At 40.8% G+C, this 18,287-nt stretch overlaps 2 protein-coding genes across 2 annotated transcripts; both read left to right on the forward strand.

The window, feature by feature from the left end:
* The first annotated feature begins 488 nt into the window (after positions 1-488).
* Positions 489-6,977, forward strand: LOC310956229 (uncharacterized protein). The gene is made up of 5 exons (XM_083926396.1): positions 489-846; positions 927-1,203; positions 1,303-1,427; positions 3,492-3,546; positions 3,627-6,977. Exons 1-5 carry the CDS (start codon positions 680-682, stop codon positions 6,876-6,878), a joined length of 3,876 nt encoding a protein of 1,291 aa, XP_083782522.1. The 5' UTR covers positions 489-679; the 3' UTR covers positions 6,879-6,977.
* Positions 6,978-8,350: 1,373 nt separating this feature from the next.
* aspa (aspartoacylase) lies at positions 8,351-17,660 on the forward strand. The gene is made up of 6 exons (XM_083926508.1): positions 8,351-8,842; positions 11,281-11,476; positions 12,758-12,851; positions 13,488-13,595; positions 16,232-16,341; positions 16,525-17,660. Exons 1-6 carry the CDS (start codon positions 8,598-8,600, stop codon positions 16,714-16,716), a joined length of 945 nt encoding a protein of 314 aa, XP_083782634.1. The 5' UTR covers positions 8,351-8,597; the 3' UTR covers positions 16,717-17,660.
* Positions 17,661-18,287: the final 627 nt, after the last annotated feature.

An 18,287-nucleotide genomic window follows, 5' to 3' on the forward strand; every position in this document is an offset into this window, starting at 1 on the left:
AATAATAATAATAATAATAATAATAATAATAATAATAATAATAATAATAATAATAATAAATTATTATTCTTATTGTTATTATTATTATCAATTAATTTGCAGTAAAGTTTTGGGAGTGTAGGGAAGCTTAAATAGTACTCTGATGCTAATACTTCTGTATTTTTACTTGAGAACGATAGTGAATACGTTGCTTTTACTTGTTATGGTGTATTTTTGTAACACTGTGGTATCACTACCTGTATTTGAGTAAAACATCAAATACGTATTCCGTCACTGAGAACAACTCGTATTTATTGCGAGGAATATAAATGATATTCATGAAGAGTCGCTGCAGGCGAAAACGGAAGTAGAAAGAGTGAACCCTATCGCGTCTTTGAGCGAGTTCTGCCTCCTCTTTGGTGATTGGTCAGAAGGTAATTCGTCACGTTTATGGTACTTCCTGGTTGTCGCAGCACCACACGTGTTGTGTACTTTTTGTTGTTGTTTTTTACCTTGTTTTGATGCAGCTACACGTTGTTATACGATATTAGGTCATATTTTAGTTAATAATAATTCGTATGCACCTAAAGCCGACCTTTAATCGAGTACAACGCGTTTAGAGTGTCTTTTTTACTTTGAAAATGTAGGTTTCTCGTAACAATTTCCTGCCAGTGAAGACCTCCAGTAGCTAAGCTTCACAATGTATAGTTCTCTAACTCGGACTTCAGCTGTTGACATTGCCGGGGTTATATCAGCGGAGTCGTGCCACATTGTCCTGGACACAAACCCTCCAGACTACGTGGAGAAAATATCGCGCTATCTCGAGTCTTCCGTGGGATACAACAATGTAACCGATGACCCAGAAAGGTAATGCCACAGTGATGATACAGCTTCAGCCTGAACATGCTCCGGTTTGACTTTCTGAACGTGTAATTGTGTCTCTGCAGTGACTCGGGGGACAGTCTGTTCATAACTCAGAAGCCGGTACCTGAGGCTGCGAGATCAGGAAGGCGACGTCACTACAGCCTGAGGTCAGCCCCTACATCTCCCAGAGAGCTCGAGGAAAGTGGAGAAGACAGTGGATCATCCTCTTCACATGGAGACTCTGTTCCAAAGAGGAGGAAAAAGAAATACACGCTGCCAAAATACCGTTTCCCTTTCCTCACAGAGCAAAATGTTAAGCTCGGAGGCGCTCTGTTGCCTGTCCACAACAAAAGCCTTCATGTGAGGATTACCCAACCATCTCATTTGTTTTCAGGCTGTTAACTGTAACCAGTGCTTTGCAAATGTTCTTTAGTGCTAAAGGTTTTCCCTTTTTTACAGAATTATGTAATGGGGGGCTTCTTTAAATGTGTCAGAGAGCTGCAGCAGGACTGTCAAAAACAGGATCTGGAGTCATCTTTACCAACAGTGGACATGGATGGGGAATGCATATCTCCCTTGTCAGAGTAAGTCTATTTCAAGGAATGATCATGCTTATTGGAAGGTACATGTGTATACTTTTAAAGTAGCCTAGATCGACCAACATCCAATAACTGACTAATCGCCATCCTCCCAAATTTTAAGTACAGTTTTAGAGGAATCGGATGAACATACCGTTAAATAGTTTTCTGAACTTAAACAATCATTTAGAAGTATGTGTCAGTCTGGTTTTCAAGTTAAATAGCACAGGGACAGCTCCCAGAAAATCAGTTGAGATTCTGATAAATCTAGATGTCATTTAACTTTTGGTTTTGGTGCTACCCGATCTCTGCGCTTTTGATACAGTCGATCACAAAATTCTTTAGAATTCTTTAAATAATATAAGGAACACATCAGCCAGACTGTTACAATTCAGCCTCTTATCTTTTAGGCAGAGAATAACATAACTTGTGGGATTCCCCAGGGATCAATTTTAGGGCCACTACCTTTTAATCTGTACATGTCAGTCCTTTGGCGGTGTCATCAGGAGGCAAATTGTTGATATTTTAAATCAAAAACCTGCCTCTTTAAAGGGGAACTACGCCCATACTCAAAATGTATTCATGTTATTACTGTGGTCTAAGCCAATCCACAAATATGAGTAAACATGAACAACTCCCTTCCAAATCCCAAATTTAGAGTAATAAAAATCAAATTAGTGACGTCATCGAGTAAAATGACGTCACTAGACGTCTACGGAGCAGTTTATTGTCTGCTCTGTAGACAATAAACTGTGAAGGATATTACAGATGACACCGAGAGCAGCCAGGGGAATATTCTGAGTATATGGAAACATTTCCTGTTTCAGAACTGAGAACTCTACAGTAGAATAAAGCTCCTTTGGTTTTAAAGAAAAGCAAAATCAGTCTCCCAAAAGACTTCCCTAAAGGCTTTTGTCACATCTGATGAATAATAGCAGGTTTGTGAATCCAAATTTCACTGTCGGAAATGGCATAAAGATAAGTAAACACCAGAGATGGGTAGATTGTAGTTACTGAAAGTAAATGGTAAATAAACAAAGATATGGTTAGCTGCGCAATATGCAAGGATACGAATGAATTATAATTCGACACTGAGCAACCAGAGATCACATGATAACATAATAACATCCTAGTAAGCTAACGTTAGCTGATCTAGAGTAGGGATCAACTGATATGGATTTTTTACGGCCGGTCGATTTATTTTCATCATCATGACCGGTACGGACCGCTGATTTCCTGGAACCGATATTTGGAGCAGATACTACTAATGCTCCCTCAATTTTCATCATAAAAATGACACAATGATGATTACAAATGATTTAAAAAAGATTTAAAAGGAACATTCATTGAACTTTAAAAAAAGCAACACAGAGCTGCCTGTGGACGCCTGTCTGTAAATAATGGCTGGGGAAAAATATCAATATTATCGGTTGTCCGATGTATCGGTCTATCACTAATCTAGAGTCAGAGGAACCAAGGCTGAAGCAGACAAGAATTAACATTACCTCTTTTTGCTTATCTCCTCCTCCCCTTAGACTGAAAATGTTGTGAGAAGTTGTTAACTTTTTTCATCCCATGCCCAAGTTAAATTATTACATAGCAGGCCTGTTGGTGATTTCAAATATAATGTTGAGATGCCCTCTAGTGGATAGAACGCATAATAATCACATGCTGAGAGTGGATAGGTACATAATAATAATAATAATAATAATAATAATAATAATAATAATAATAATAGGCCAGGTTTGTGTGTTAAAAAATGTAATATTCGAATATGAAAAATTAGAATATGATTTTAAAGGGAGATTGTAAGATTGACATTATGTCCTGTTCCCCCTTTAACCTCTTTCATTAGAATACTCTATACACTTGATTTCATTGTCTTCTCAGACATTTTACTGCCTCTAACTTAATTTTCTTTGAATCTTTTCTATTGTATAGGTTTTATTATTGTTTCATCATTTTTGTTGGCATTAGTCTCCCTTATTGTTTTACTGTTATTATCTGCTTGTCAATTGTGCAATGCAAATAAAGTGTGATTGATGATAAAACACGTCTGTTTTGTTACAGGGATGACTATGATGACGACGATGATAGGCCAGCAGATGAAGACATCAAAGTGGTGGTGAGCAGGCTGTTACAATCTTGCTTCTCATACCACTTTTTGTTTTTGAGCTTGGCTTTAATCTGCATGTCGTCTTACAGGAGAGGGCACGTTTTTTGGCACTGCCAAAAGCAAAGGGCCAACAAACCTCGTGCAACCGGTTAAAACAAAAGAGGAGGTTGAAAGTTAGAAATGCCGGACAAGAAACATCCAAAGGACTAAAAATGAACACCATACCAGTGTCTGCAGATTCAAAGAGCTCTGATGAAGGAGGTTCTTCTTGTAGAGTTCTGGTCCAGAGGAACTTTCTGGCCGAAACTGAAGCAGCAAAGACCCGAGGAAACGAGAAATTTCTATCGCAGCTAGGAAGTGAGGTAGAGCTGTGCAACGACAATCATGCTACAGTTTGTGAGCCGCGTACAATACACAGAAAGCAATCCACGCAAATGGTCAGAGAAGGATCCACAACCGTAACGCAGCCTAGAATGGATGTTTTCCACACAGAAGCTCCTTTCCCCACGGGGCAGGCAGGGGACGGATCGGAAAGCCAAAATCTCCTCCACAGTCTCTCAGACTCTATAAGTGACACTAACAATGACAGCGTATGCAGTGAAACCAAGGTAAAGCAGAAGAAAGACAATGGAAACAGTGTAGAAGAAGGAAAGGGCCAGAGTCGGGATGAGCCAGAGGGTCTGCATGCCTCAACCTCTTTGAACGTGGAGGTAGAAGAGGCCCCCAGCCTCTCTAGGGATAATATGGCAGAGGCTCCGGCTACGCGGTCTAGTGATGAGCTGGAATTGAATGAAAAAAATGCGATGGAGAACTCGACACTGGGTGATAATGAACTGGGACACAAGGATAGAGACAATCCTGATTCAAAACAAAGGAAAAAGAGGAGAAAAAAGGATAAGTCAGCAGCAGAAAACGCTGCACAGGAAGCGCAAGGAGACTTGGAATCTGATGCGAGAGTGGAGGCGTCTGCGTTTTCAGTGAGCTGTAACGAGGAGGACGGTGGAAAGAAGAAGAAGAAAAAGAAAAGAACAAGTGAGGATGGCGAGCAGTTACAGTCCAGCACAGTTGCCGAACCTCTACAAGAAGATAAAGAGATACAGAGAAAGAAGAAGAAGAAAAAGAAAAAAGAGGGAGTTGTAATTACACAGGAGTGTGAAGAAGAGGAGGTATCGAATAGGACTTTAGATGTACCACCAGTGAAAGTTCTATCGCAGATGGGAACTGAGGTAGAGCTGTGCAACTACAATCATGCTACAGTTTGTGAGCAGCGAATGATACAGAGAAAGCAATCCACACAAACGGGCAGAGAAGCCTCCACAACCGTAATGGAGCCTAGAATGGATGTTTTCCACACAGAAGCTCCTTTCCTCACAGGACAGGCAGGGGACGGATCTGAAAGCCAAAATTTCCTCCACAGTCTCTCAGACCCTATAAGGGACACTAACAATGACAGCATATGCAGTGATACCAAGGTAAAGCAGAAGAAAGACAACGGAAACAGTGTAGAAGAAGGAAAGGGCCAGAGTCGGGATGAGGCAGAGGGTCTGCATGCCTCAACATCTGTGAATGTGGAGGTAGAAGAGGCCCCCAGCCTCTCTAGGGATACTATGGCAGAGGCTCCGGCTACGCGGTCTAGTGATGAGCTGGAATTGAATGAAACAAATGCGATGGAGAACTCGACACTGGGTGACAACGAACTGGGACACGAGGATAGAGACAATCCTGATTCAAAACAAAAGAAAAAGAGGAGAAAAAAGGATAAGTCAGCAGCAGAAAACGCTGCACAGGAAGCGCAAGGAGACTTGGAATCTGATGCGAGAGTGGAGGCGTCTGCGTTTTCAGTGAGCTGTAACGAGGAGGACGGTGGCAATGAGAAGAAGAAGAAGAAGAGAAAGAAGAAAAGAACAAGTGAGGATGGCGAGCAGTTACAGTCCAGCACAGTTGCTGAACCTCTACACGAAGATGAAGAGATACAGAGAAAGAAGAAAAAGAAGAAAAAGAAAAAAGAGGGGGTTGTAATTACACAGGAGTGTGAAGAAGAGGAGGTATCGAATAGGACATTAGATGTACCACCAGTGTCAACAAAACAGTTTGAAGAATCAGGAAGTAGTTTAGAAAATGCTGCAGCTCCTCACGAAACATTAGAATCCAGTTACTCGAAAAGGAAAAAGAGCAAAAAGCAGCGACAGTCATCCTCTAACGATGCCACTCAAGATGTAGACGAGGGTGTAGGCCTGAGCTTTTGCTTAGATAATTCTGTAACTTTGGCTGAAGGTTCAGGGATGTCAATAAAAAAGAAGAAAACTCTTGTTGAGGGGGGCGTGATCGCTTACACTGGTGAAGAAAATGAAACGGTTGAAAATGTAGATAAGACCCAGAAAACAAATGAGGGCCTTAAAGACCCAAATGCTGAACCAGTGACTAAGAAGAAGAAGAAAAAGAAAATGAGTGAATTATTTAGCCAGAATATATCCGACGGTACAGAAGCGAACAGCAGTGATTCAGGCTCTCTGTGGGGAAAGGAAAAAAAGAGGACCTCATCCTTCCTCGTTGCTGATGCAGAGGAAAACGGCGCTCAGACAAACGGGGAACACAAATCTCCCTCACAGTCTGTCTGCGGGGCAGAAAAACCCAGTGTCAGCACCGGTGATTTCAGTGAACTTAATGACGGGGTCACGAAGAAGAAAAAAAAGAGGAAGATGTCTGTAATGCAGGACAGTGTGGAAAAAGATCGCGAGCAGGCCTTTGAAGAACCACACAAAACATGCGGGAGTGCTTTGTCTGAATCCACTGACACCGGGGTGAAAAGAAAAAAGAAACGCACGGGAAGCGAAAGTGAGTCGGTGGTCCGCATGGAAAGACTGGAAAGTGCTGCTGACGCGGGACTTTCTCCAAGTGAGGAGGCTGTGGCGTCAAAAAAGAAGAAGAAAAAGTGCAGAAAAGAGCCAATCCACGTGGTACAAGAGGGGCCACCAGCTGCCAGTGAGGATGTGGAATCAGTCAAATCTCCACCGAATACCTGTCGCTCTGTTTCACACAGGAAAAAACGTAAACAAGGCCACAGTCATGATGGCAGTACTATTTCTGACCAAACATACAGGGAAACACAGAGCACGGTTGAACACGCTTCAGCATCTTCAGAGGCACCTGGAGAACTGAGATTAAATGATATGAGAGATGTGAAAAAGAAGAAAAAAATGAAATACACTACCCCAGGACGCATATCCGACATATCCGAGACTTCCCTGGGTAAAATATATCATATCACGGAAAACAAGCACAAGAATGTAAAGCGGAGACTTCATAATCCAAACGAGGAATTCCTTGCAGACTGCAGCTAACAAAGCGCAATCTTTTTCAGATGGAGTTTAAGTTCAAATTGAATTTGTTTTGTATCAAAGCATTTTACTGACAAAGTTCTTAACCTTTTTGGTGTTGAGTTCCACTGGAAAAATAAGAAAACACCAGAACAAACCATGATTATTACTCTTTTTTTCAAAATACAAGCTACTGAATATGAACACAGCAATATTCTGAGGACAAATGTCACAAGCTTGTAGATTAAAACCACATTATTATCAATTTATAATTTAATCTCATTTTCAACCAACCTGACAGGTAGATGTAAATCTGAACGCCCAGCCTGCCACCTGCCATAATGGGCATTCGGCGTATTCACTTTTTTAACAGTTGGGTAAAGTTGTAGCTTAATATATCCTTGTGCCGTTTTGAGTATTTTCCCCTGTTCCTGCACCTTTAGTGGTCAATCTTTTCATTTGATTGTTTGAAATAATTCATGGTTAAGTCAAATGCTCATTCATTTTTAAGTCCAAGAGACAATTTAAATAGAACAATTTACAATAAATATATATATAATAGGGATTAAGGTTTAAATGTTTTCCATGACTCTGTCCTGCAGCAACATGTGCACCTTTATCGCAAATGATCTGATAGTCTGAGTGATATTGGTGCACTGTCAGTCAGGACCATTCATTCATGTTAATAGGTAATGCAGTGCCACTGCATTAGGTTAAACATTTTCAAGAAAGTAGGTACGCTCTCTGGAAACTATTTGTGTTTATATTTTCTGTTTTTCAGAGGTCAGATGTTACCAGGTTTTTAAAATGATTGACTTCCTATTTAGTATTTCTAAATGCTATACATGTAATAACAGGAATGACTCCCCTCTCTATCAGTTTTGCTTTACTGAAAACCTCATAGCACATAAAGCAGAATTATGTTGACGAACATATTGTGGAACAGATTTTGTGTAAAGAAAAATGCAAATGTAATTTAATTCTCCCTCCTTTTCCAGTAATGTTATGTAATGTAATTGTATTAATCATTTTCAAATGGCATTATCACAACAACAAAGAAAGAACAAAATGCAAGCAACAGCAAACACCAAAATAGGTTGTACATAAAGGAGAGAACAATATTGTCTGTTTAAGAAAAATGAAGGGTTCCCATATAATATTTACGTCATAGCTTCAATATTTTGTATGCTACATTGTGTCGAGCTCAAAGACAGCTCGCATGGAACAGAATACGTATTAAACCGAGTTCAAATAGACAGCTGCAGAGAACTACAGACATTTACACCTGTGTTGTGTATTTCCACATGACATTTTGTATTTCCTAAACATGTCAAATGGTTTTATTTTGAAGTCCTTAGCCGGAAGGAATGTATCCCAACAAGTCTTGCTTAACAGACCACCTGTCAATGGTGAAATATGGAAACCTTGTTTTAATTACATTTTATTTTGGAAGAACGTCGCCGGAAACGAACAGTGAATCCTCCCCGTGAGTTTGGCAGTGACATGTAAACAAAGGGGGGGACCTCGTTAACTAGAGTTTCGCCTGCAACTCGAGATGTCGCGCACAACTCAGCGCGTTTTAGCTTCGGTGACTGAGCACAACAAGCCAGCGGGCACGTTACGTAAGCGCGCAGCCACAGCAGGCATTTAAACAGTGAGGCTGCGAGGCTCCGGCCGGAAAGTTTCCCCTGTGCTCCACCAGCGCGTCTCCATCCAGACCCTGCACACTTTCACCGCCCGGACATGTCTTCTACCCACGGCAACGGCGCGTGTTTTCACGAGGCCAGGAGAGTCGCTATTTTCGGGGGGACGCACGGCAACGAGATGTCCGGCGTGACGCTCGTGAACCTGTGGGTGAAGAATAGCGCCGAGATCCAGCGGAAAGGCGTCGAGACCAAACCGTTCATCACCAACCCAAAGGCTGTGGAGAAGTGCAGCAGATACGTGGACACGGACCTGAACCGAGCCTTCACCCCGGAAAACCTCAGGTAAACACAGCAGCGCGCCGCCGCGGACAGGCTCGCTGCTGGGTCTGGGTTGTTGTTGTTGTTGTCGTTCGTGTGTGCTGTCATACGTGTTGAATGGAAAGTTTTTCATGGCTCGGATCCACGAAACACACTCACATTTAACAACATACCCCCGTGTGATTTTACTGAGTAGGGTTTGAGCTCAGTCTGATTAGAAAAACAAAACAAAGACATGGGCACGTTCATACCTATACTGTCAATTGGGACATGATCCGAATGCTCTTGTGTACGTTTTCTCGTTGGGACTGTTTGTTGCGACTACAATGAAACTGTGATCCACTGTTGGGTCGTTGAAGATCTCCTCTACTGTTTGTGGAAATTGTGTTGGGAAATGTAATGACAGCGCTATGATGCAACATTATTGATGTGTGTGTGTGTCTGTGAGAGTGTGCGTGTGTGTGTGTGTGTGTGTTCTCTAAGGGGAACTGATGGCTGCTTGGAGACCGTCAGGTTAACACAATAGGATGAAAACAGAGTGGTTGGATCGGAGGGTAAACACCAAATTATAGGACGCTTTGTGAAATAGAACTGACAGTCTTCTTCTATGAGTCCCTACAATAACACGGTGGACATTTCCCATCAAATTGTTATTAGCTCAGGTAGTGTGTGTGTCTGTGTTTACCATCAGCCACCCTTGTCTAAACCCCCCTCCCTCCCCTGCTCCCCACGGCAATAACAGCCGAGCAGCGTGTCCCCTCCTCCCGGACTTGAGCCGACTGTCAGCCTGCGGGAAAAACGTGAGCGAAACGTGACCTAGCTGCAAATGATTTAAGACGATTTTTTTTTATTCGCCACTCTTCGTGTGCATCACAGCGGAAGATGAAGTCTTACGCAAACCCTGGCTCATATGGTCAGCGTGCATGAACACACACACACACACACACACACACACACACACACACACACACACACCAGCCTATTGACCGATGTGGTTGGATAACAACATGGTATCCCACTATAATAACATTCCCAAGGTTATTGTAGTGTATCTGTGGTCCCTACTGGGGAAGTTGTAATGGCTGTAGACTTAATGACCATCATATTCCTATGTTGGCTTTTTTATTCTGATTTCCCTGGTATGGAAATATTGTCATATTGTGTCTTGTGAGTATAGACTGACAATATGTGCTTCATAGTATTATTATTACACAATTCTTATACTGTGCCTATAGTTTCCTTGTGATATTTTCTGACGTAATGTTTCCTTTTTTTAAAAATGTAACTTTTAATTTCTAAAATGACATGAAAAGCTCAGATCATACCGTATGGGTGGTGTTTGTTTCCGTCTCATCCTGCACATTTTAAATGATCTTTAGAGATCTTCTCTGCACTTACAGTTTGGCCTCTCTCAAGGCAACATATAAGAAGATTAACCCCCTCGGAGACTCTTTCTAAAAACAGCACATGGTGTCTTTTTCTTCAACTTAAATAGACTTGACAGCAGCTTTTACTCACATTTACTACCTGTGTGTCCTCTCAGTGGAGATCACTTTATCAGCTGTAGTTCACACTGTGCTTGTGTACTAATGTCCTGACAGTCCAGACAATACCAGATATTTGCTGAAAATGGGGTCTAAAGAGCAGATGTGAGGGAGGCGAGACAATATGCACAGCAGAGGTGCTATTCTACAGTAGTTTGGAGAATGTCCTAGAGCAGTGGTTGTTCTGAAATGCTTTAAAAGAGCTAAGAGAATAAAAGGGAAGCTGTCATTCTCTGATCAGAGCATTTACAGTGTCTGCCTGAGGGGGGGCAAGTTCACACAATTAGGATCCTCAAGAGCAGACATTCAAGGCTTGGAGGAAGTGGCTTTAATTTCTTCTCATTGCTCACAAAAGTAAAGGGAAGCCACTGTCCTGCTGAATCCAGCTTTTGTATTCCAACAGGCTTAATGGCAACCGTGGCTGTCTCCATTAGCATATTAGGGTGAATCATGGTCCTTCTCAATATATCACTTGCAGTTATTAATGGTTTCCTGTTATCCACATGTGAACGACTGAAGCAAATCCAAACCATATGTTCGACGCGGAATCTGTTTTCTTGATGTTGTTCTCACAGTGTTAACTTGTTAATCAAAGAGTTTCTTTTCACTGCGGCCAACAGAGACACACAGGGCATAGAGGACAAGTAGACACTCATTAACCTGCTACATCACTTAATGTTCCTTTCAGCAAAATTGTCTGATAAGCTGCTCTAAATGTGTTGGCATCTTTCCATGTGTGTGTGTGTGTGTGTGTGTGTGTGTGTGTGTGTGTGTGTGTGTGTGTGTGTGTGTGTGTGTGTGTGTGTGTGTGTGTGTGTGTGTGTGTGTGTGTGTGTGTGTGTGTGTGTGTGTGTGTGTGTGTGTGTGTGTGTGTGTGTGTGTGTGTGTGTGTGTGTGTGTGTGTGTGTGTGTGTGTAGTGCCCCGGGAGGAGACAACCTGCCCTACGAGGTGCAGAGAGCCCAGGAGATCAACAGGGTGTTCGGACCCAAAGGAAGCCCAGATGCCTACGACGTTATCTTTGACCTCCACAACACGACGTCCAACATGGGCTGCACTCTGATCCTTGAGAGCTCCAAAGACCACTTTAATCTGCAGATGATGAACTACATCAAGGTGACGGCCTTGAAGAGCTCATTTTTCATTTTGAAACTTGTCAGTGTGCAGTATATTAGCTGCTCTGAGCACTTCCTCCTGCCATGTGTTTTATGGCACACACAGTGCAGTATGCAGTATGTTAGGAGGCTTGAACTTCAGAATGAAAGAAAGACTGCTGATCCCTGGTTTCTTCCCACGTCTATTTTCCACATCATTGTGTGTCCTTAAGTCAATGTTTTACCAAAAGGTCTCGGTGGAGAGGTTCAGTTAACCTATGTAGATAATTTGACCATCAGTTTACCTTTACGTGTTAGACAAAGACATGTAAAGGATCAACCATCCAAAAAGTTTTCAGTTTTGTGTCGCCTTCTTATTTTCTTTCATATATAACCAAAAAAAACCACCACTCCAGATAGTATTAAAACCAACTTAAATCATCATTTGTTTTTAAGCACATTAGAACAATTAATGTCAAACCTTACATAGCTGACATTACATGAGCTTGCTTACCAGTTTAGAATTTATAGAACTGGGTCTTCAACACAAAACAAAGGCATGTAGAGCAACACCAGGGACGGAAAGAGCAAGGAATAGAGGAAGATGTTTTTAACTTGGATGGAGGAATCTCAGCTCCCCATTGATTCGGAGACCCGAGTCAAAGAAAATAAGAACAATCTGTTATAATGTGAGCCAACGACAGCTTAGTAGGGCATAATGTAGAGCAAGCTGGTCATTGTTGCGAATTAGAACCCAGTCTCGAAGCAGAGTTTAATTTGCAATAATGACCCGCTCTCTCTGCATTATTAAGATTATTACACAGCTGGAAAAGGTTTTGTGATTATTTTATTTATTTAAAAATGCTCCTTTAGAGTCAATGAACAGAACTCTGCCCATAGCAATGGCCTTTTGTTCTGAAATAACAGACCGTAATTGACTTTGGGTATTCAACAAAGGAGATCATAGTTGAACTTCTCAGTCTAATGATGATGGCCCACAATGTTAATGATGGAGACAAGGATTACAACGCTGTTAGTTCTGAAAATGATTTTGTGCTTTTACTTTGCCGAGACAGACGGCTTAGACTTGATTCATGCACATGCTCGTTGTGTTTGCGTGTTGGTCATTGTACTGACTGTATTTGCTCTGACGTGAGTGGGTGCAGGTTTAGTTTTCCGTTCTGAGCCGAGCCTTGAAGCGCACGGTTAGGAGTGCTTAATAAGACAGCTGGCTGACATGTAGTGTGTGACTGTGTTATGGTATGTTTTTCTCTACAGTTGAGACCTTGCTTTTGTGTTGCAGAAAGCCCTCGCTCCAGCCAGTTGTCTTGTCCTGCTGAATGAACATCCTCTTTTGAAATATTCCACTTCACGCTCTGTTGCCAAGCACCCTGTTGGTGAGTCTCTCAAGTCCGGCCAAAGTTTTCGGGGGTCGGGACAATGGACAATTAAGATATTCTCAAGACAGCCATTCAGTTTGTAAATAAGGGTTTAAAGGCCCCATATCGTGAAAAGTGAGATTTTGGTGGAGTTTTTTTTTTATTATAAAGCAGATCGAAGTGCTAAATAAAACTGTGAAAGTATCAGAGCACCCAATCCACAGAGAAATGCACACAGCCCGTATTCAGAAACTGTACCTTTAAACGAGACATCAGGACTTCTGTACGGTTGTGATGTCACAGCTATATTATATATGGGTAGAAAATACAGTTATAGTTACAGTCATTCACTGGCTGCAATGATAGAGAGCAGTAGATGCGGAGGCCCAGAAATGTGGACCAATTAGAGAGCAGCAGACTGGGCTTTTTCAGGAGTGGGGCTTAAAGAGACAGGCGCTAAAACAGAATGTTTCAGACAGAGGGTGAATACAGTTATATTCAGACAGACTGTATGAGAAGGATAATGTGTTTTTTAACATTAAAACATGTGAACATGTTCTAGTAAAAACCAGAAATACAAGTATCAACCTGAAAATGAGACTGATATTGGACCTTGAACGTTTGCATATGTGTCTTCTGAATGCTTGATGGCAGGTCTGGAAGTGGGTCCACAGCCTCAAGGGGTTTTGAGGAGTAACATCTTTGAAGGTATGAGGGTAATACTGAAACATGCCCTGGACTTCATCGAAATGTTTAACGAAGGTAAGGGCCAACATACCAGAGCAGCTTAGAATTTTAAGCTGTAACACACCACATTTATGTTGCATAAGATTTTTCAAGGATTATTCCAAACCAATTGAGTTTGTAGCCAACATGATTCTTAAAGTTAGAATTCTGCCCTGAGGATGATTAAAACTATGATTCACATGTGTTATGTAATAGACAAATAAGTTGTTTACTGTCGGCCTTCCTGCTTGTCAGCATCATCTTGATGAGAAACCTTTTGTGACAAAACACCCATGGGGACCAGTCTGATTCATCCAGATGTACCTACACTAGATTTATCTGCATCTGCATCATCATGCCACCGTTCTGGCCCTTTTCTTCCCTTAGGCACGGAAAACTGGTTTAGGTGCAAGGCGACCTTGCCTTCCTCTTTTACGTAAACAAGCGGTCCGTGCCAAGTGTGAGTTGCAGTCTGTTGGTTTCCCCTGCCCGGCCTGCTGTTGAATGGCCTGCTTGTTGTTAGAGTCTGGCTGCCAATGGTGTGGTAATCTTCTGTCGTGGGGCCGCGCTGGTGCTGATGAATGCTCAGGCACAGTGATGAATCGGTGTTCCTGCGCTTCGAAGCTAAGCAGCATGAAGAAACAAGTCGTTTAGCTGTAAGAGACTGAACTGTTGTTACAGTTGAAAATGGCTCTCTCTGTAGAACAACAATGACTTAGATTGAGTGGGAAAACTGTTGGAACATTTGTCCTTTTTGCTTTGTGCTGCCACTTGAATACCAATACAGCTCAGTGGTCTTAAAGGTACTCACTTGGTGAAGCAGTTCATTCGAGCATTTACCTACTGAATGTCCAGGCTCTGCCAAAGACCACACATGCACATCCTGTTTAGTTCCTGAGACTGAATAAGACCACTTTGGCACTGCGTGGCACCTTCCAGCTACTTGTTGAACAGCCTTCACTAAAGTACTATAATGTAGCTGTATAGAGTATGAGATTAAATGTACAGATACTTTAATATTGCTCAGCAACAACCTCATAGATCATTTGTATATGCTTGATTATTGGTTTTAAATATTTTACATTACTTCTGTAGAAAATCTGAATCAGTGTCCCAACAAAAAGGACATTAAGATAATAACTTTAATGATCCCACCCCTATCACAATAGTAGCTCAGTAGTCAAAAAAGCAACAGGGAAAAGGGATTTGAGTTATAATTACAAAGGGCAAAAATACAAACAGAATAGAATGAAAAAAAGCTCTTTACAATAAAATAATAATAATTGGAATACACGATGTGCGTAGCATTGTTTAAGAAAACAGAAAATAAAGTCTGAGCTCCTTTATACACTGTGTGTCGCACCCTGTTACTGTTACTGTTTATTTAATTATTAACATGTCGTTTTTATAAGTCATTCTAACATCATGGTGCCCAGATCATAAATCCCAAAGATTTTTGGCGATCCTCTGTCTTTTTCGCTTGCGGCAGCAGCAGGTTTCAACTATCCTGTGACGTACGTCTACTGGGCGGATTACGACAACATTTAATACAGACATTCTTCAGCCATCCCCTGACATTTCCTCAAATCAAATGTTTAATAAGTCAAATATTTTGGTCTAATTAAACACACATCAGCTGTATTTTGGTGTAAGCAAATGTTGACATGCTTCACTTACATTGTGAACATGGCAGCATAACATTATAGCTCATTAGAATTAGCATGTTAGCATTATCATTGGACGTTATCTTGCTGATGTTAGCAGCCAAGTACGGCCAAACTAGGTAACTAGCAGCTGTTATTGATTGTGCTCTTTATTTCAAAATACCTGAAAGTACTGAGAGTTTTTGTTCCACCAAGTGTACCAGCACCAACAAAGTTTCTTGTATGAGGCGTAACTGACCTCTTCAACATGCCCTGCAGAGAGCTACGTGACCATAATACAGTGTTTAAAACTCTCTCAGCCCAATTTCCTCTGTGGAGCAGTAGTAGCATCCATAGCTGAGATTTCTGAGAATTCAGATCTTCCCTTATTTCAGGACCTAAAAGCAAACGATAATCTTCCAGGGAACGCGTCCTTTTTTTATTTGCAATTTTGTTGTCCCATGGCCAGGGAATATAGGAACCCATGGATAGATTAATTTTAGTTATAACTCACTCGCAAGCCATTGTCTTGCATGTGTATAGTGATATTCCGTCTTCTAACTCAGGTCTTGATTGGAAATTGATATGGAAGAAGATATCTCTTTGTTTTCTTATCCCAACCGTTAATATCTACACTTCAAATCCATACACATAATGTATTTCTCTCCTTGTAGACTGCATTTAATGAGGGTCAGATAACTTTAGATTGCTTGGATAAAAATGGTACTAATGTTCACATGAAGGGAGGTTTTTATCCAGGGCATCATTGAGACAATTGTATTCTCAGCTGGGATGGGCCAAGAACGGGATCATTTGCATTTTCCCCCTTTCTCTTCTTGAGAATTGAAATGGTCTATTTCAGTTTTTCCTTAATTTCTTTTTTTCTTTCCCTGCTGTTGTGAAATGACCGAGTGTGGCTTTAAACATTATTAAGATGCATTTTCCATCAATGTCCTCCATAGTTTTTGGAATACAGGATTTTTCCAGGATGCTTACATTATTGGGGATGTTGTTTTCTGTGTGCTCCAGGCATGGAGTTCCCTCCCTGTACAGTGGAGGTTTTCAGAGTCTCGGAGAGGATTGATTACCCCAGAGATGCCAATGGAAACATCATTGCCATGGTGCACCCCAATCTACAGGTACAAATTAGAATAATTTGAGTTACGGCTGCCTTCACTGCCCACATATCTGACCTATTGAACGTGTAAATATGAGTTCTTATGAAAGAGGAAATAAGACATCTTTGGTCAATGTGAGAATATGTTATTTTAGTTTGACTGTGAGTTAATTTCCCTGTGGTTATTTGTTCCTTGTTGTTTCAGGACTGTGACTGGGAACCACTGAACCCCGGTGACCCTATGTTCCAAACATTTGATGGAAAGACCATCCGCTACCAAGGCTCGGGCACCGTCTATCCCACTTTTATTAATGAGGCAGCCTATTACGAAAAACAACAGGCATTTGTGACCACCAGGCGAGAAACCTTGGTAGCGAGTGCCATCAGAAAAGTATGAAAACTGGTTTGTGAGGCTAACAGCGATCATGTATTTGCGTTGGCCGTAAAAACGATCTGTGTATAGATTTTGCACTTGGTTCTGTTAGCAAACGACAGACTTTCCTCAAATAATGACTAGATACCACCTTTTACACACTGATTTAGTTTTCTATGCATTTACTATCAAAAAAAACAACTCTATTAACTATGCAAAGAACATTTGTGGAGACTTTGCAAAGAGTCACTGTGAAAGTCTTTGATCTGAAGACTGGTATATTGCTGTGGTAAGTATTTATGATACTGTTGTTATTTAAAAATATATTTACATTAAATCAACTAAGTTTTTATAATATTAAAGGCCAGGCCTAATCATTGATGGCTTATGAATCATTATACAACACTCCTACTACTGCTCAGGACGGCCATTTTGGATCATAACCTGCAACTTTTGACTCAAAACTGTAGTTGTTTGTCTTCTTCTGAAAATATATTTGTAACATCTTTGGGAGGGTGTTTGTGGCCTTTGATACTACCTGTGACTCCAGTGGTTGCCTCTGTGGTGCTGTCCTATAATTGCCTTAATAGAGATTTAAGAAAAATTGCACAACAAATTTGGAGTGGAATTTGTAGATTATATGTGTTGGATAACAAGATATTATTTTGATAAGAAACGATTTATGTTCTGTTTCCTAAAACAAATGGGATGCAGTTTGAAAACATGTTTTATAATAATATATTTGTGTCTATTTTGATATACTCGTACTGTATGTTTGGTTTTAAGTGATGTCTAAGACTTGAATCGTGGAAAACAGATGTACTTTCTAATGTGTTTCCGTCTTTGTTGTGTCAAAGTGTATCACTGTGGTGCTTACTGTAATTCATTATTCAAGTAGCAATATTTTTTAGCACCATTTATATGATTAGTGATGTTTACTGTCCTTAAAGTCCTGTGGAAATCATCCAACCAATAAATAGAGTACTATGCTATACTGTGCTGTATTGTTTGTAGCATGTTGTGTTGCTTTAACTCGTCCTGCTTGTTTTGTCATGTACTGTAGGGTAGCACCTGCGGCCACAAGAGGGCATCACATACCCTCTGATAGAAGTCCTCTCCACTATACTCTTCTGCAGCATAGATGATACTGGAGTAACCAGTTGCAGACTGACAGAGCTGGATCTTGTTAGCCTGTCACCAGTGTGCAGTGCATGTCATTTTATTGTAGCCAGCCATTCGAGGAATGTACTTTCTTTGTCCCAGAACCGCAGAACTCAAATATACTACACCCATTTTGAATCTTGACTGTAATACTCACAGCAGAAACATCACTTATATTCAAATATACATGCACAATCATTTTGTGTCATATATTTGGAAGAATATACATATTGAAACTCTGTATGGAGCCAAAAGGGAGTAAATAAATAGATACATTTAGGAGTATTCTTAACTACTTAATATATATAATAGATATTAATATTCTCAATAAATAGATATGTATTTGAGCATTGGAAAAATGTGACAATTTTTAGTAAAGCTGTGTCTTCTTTGTCACAATTCATTTCTGACATTGAATTATAACAACACTGTAC

Source organism: Echiichthys vipera, assembly GCF_963691815.1.
Source record: "Echiichthys vipera genome assembly, chromosome: 14".
In the NCBI taxonomy this organism is placed as follows: Eukaryota; Metazoa; Chordata; class Actinopteri; order Perciformes; family Trachinidae; genus Echiichthys; species Echiichthys vipera.

Coding starts and splice junctions, on each gene's coding strand:
- LOC310956229 (XM_083926396.1), top strand. CDS start 680: ATGTATAGTTCTCTAACTCGGACTTCAGCTGTTGACATTGCCGGGGTT. Junction 1,204..1,302: donor TCCACAACAAAAGCCTTCAT/GTGAGGATTACC, acceptor CCTTTTTTACAG/AATTATGTAATGGGGGGCTT. Junction 1,428..3,491: donor TGCATATCTCCCTTGTCAGA/GTAAGTCTATTT, acceptor GTTTTGTTACAG/GGATGACTATGATGACGACG.
- aspa (XM_083926508.1), top strand. CDS start 8,598: ATGTCTTCTACCCACGGCAACGGCGCGTGTTTTCACGAGGCCAGGAGA. Junction 13,596..16,231: donor CATCGAAATGTTTAACGAAG/GTAAGGGCCAAC, acceptor TGTGTGCTCCAG/GCATGGAGTTCCCTCCCTGT. Junction 16,342..16,524: donor TGGTGCACCCCAATCTACAG/GTACAAATTAGA, acceptor TTGTTGTTTCAG/GACTGTGACTGGGAACCACT.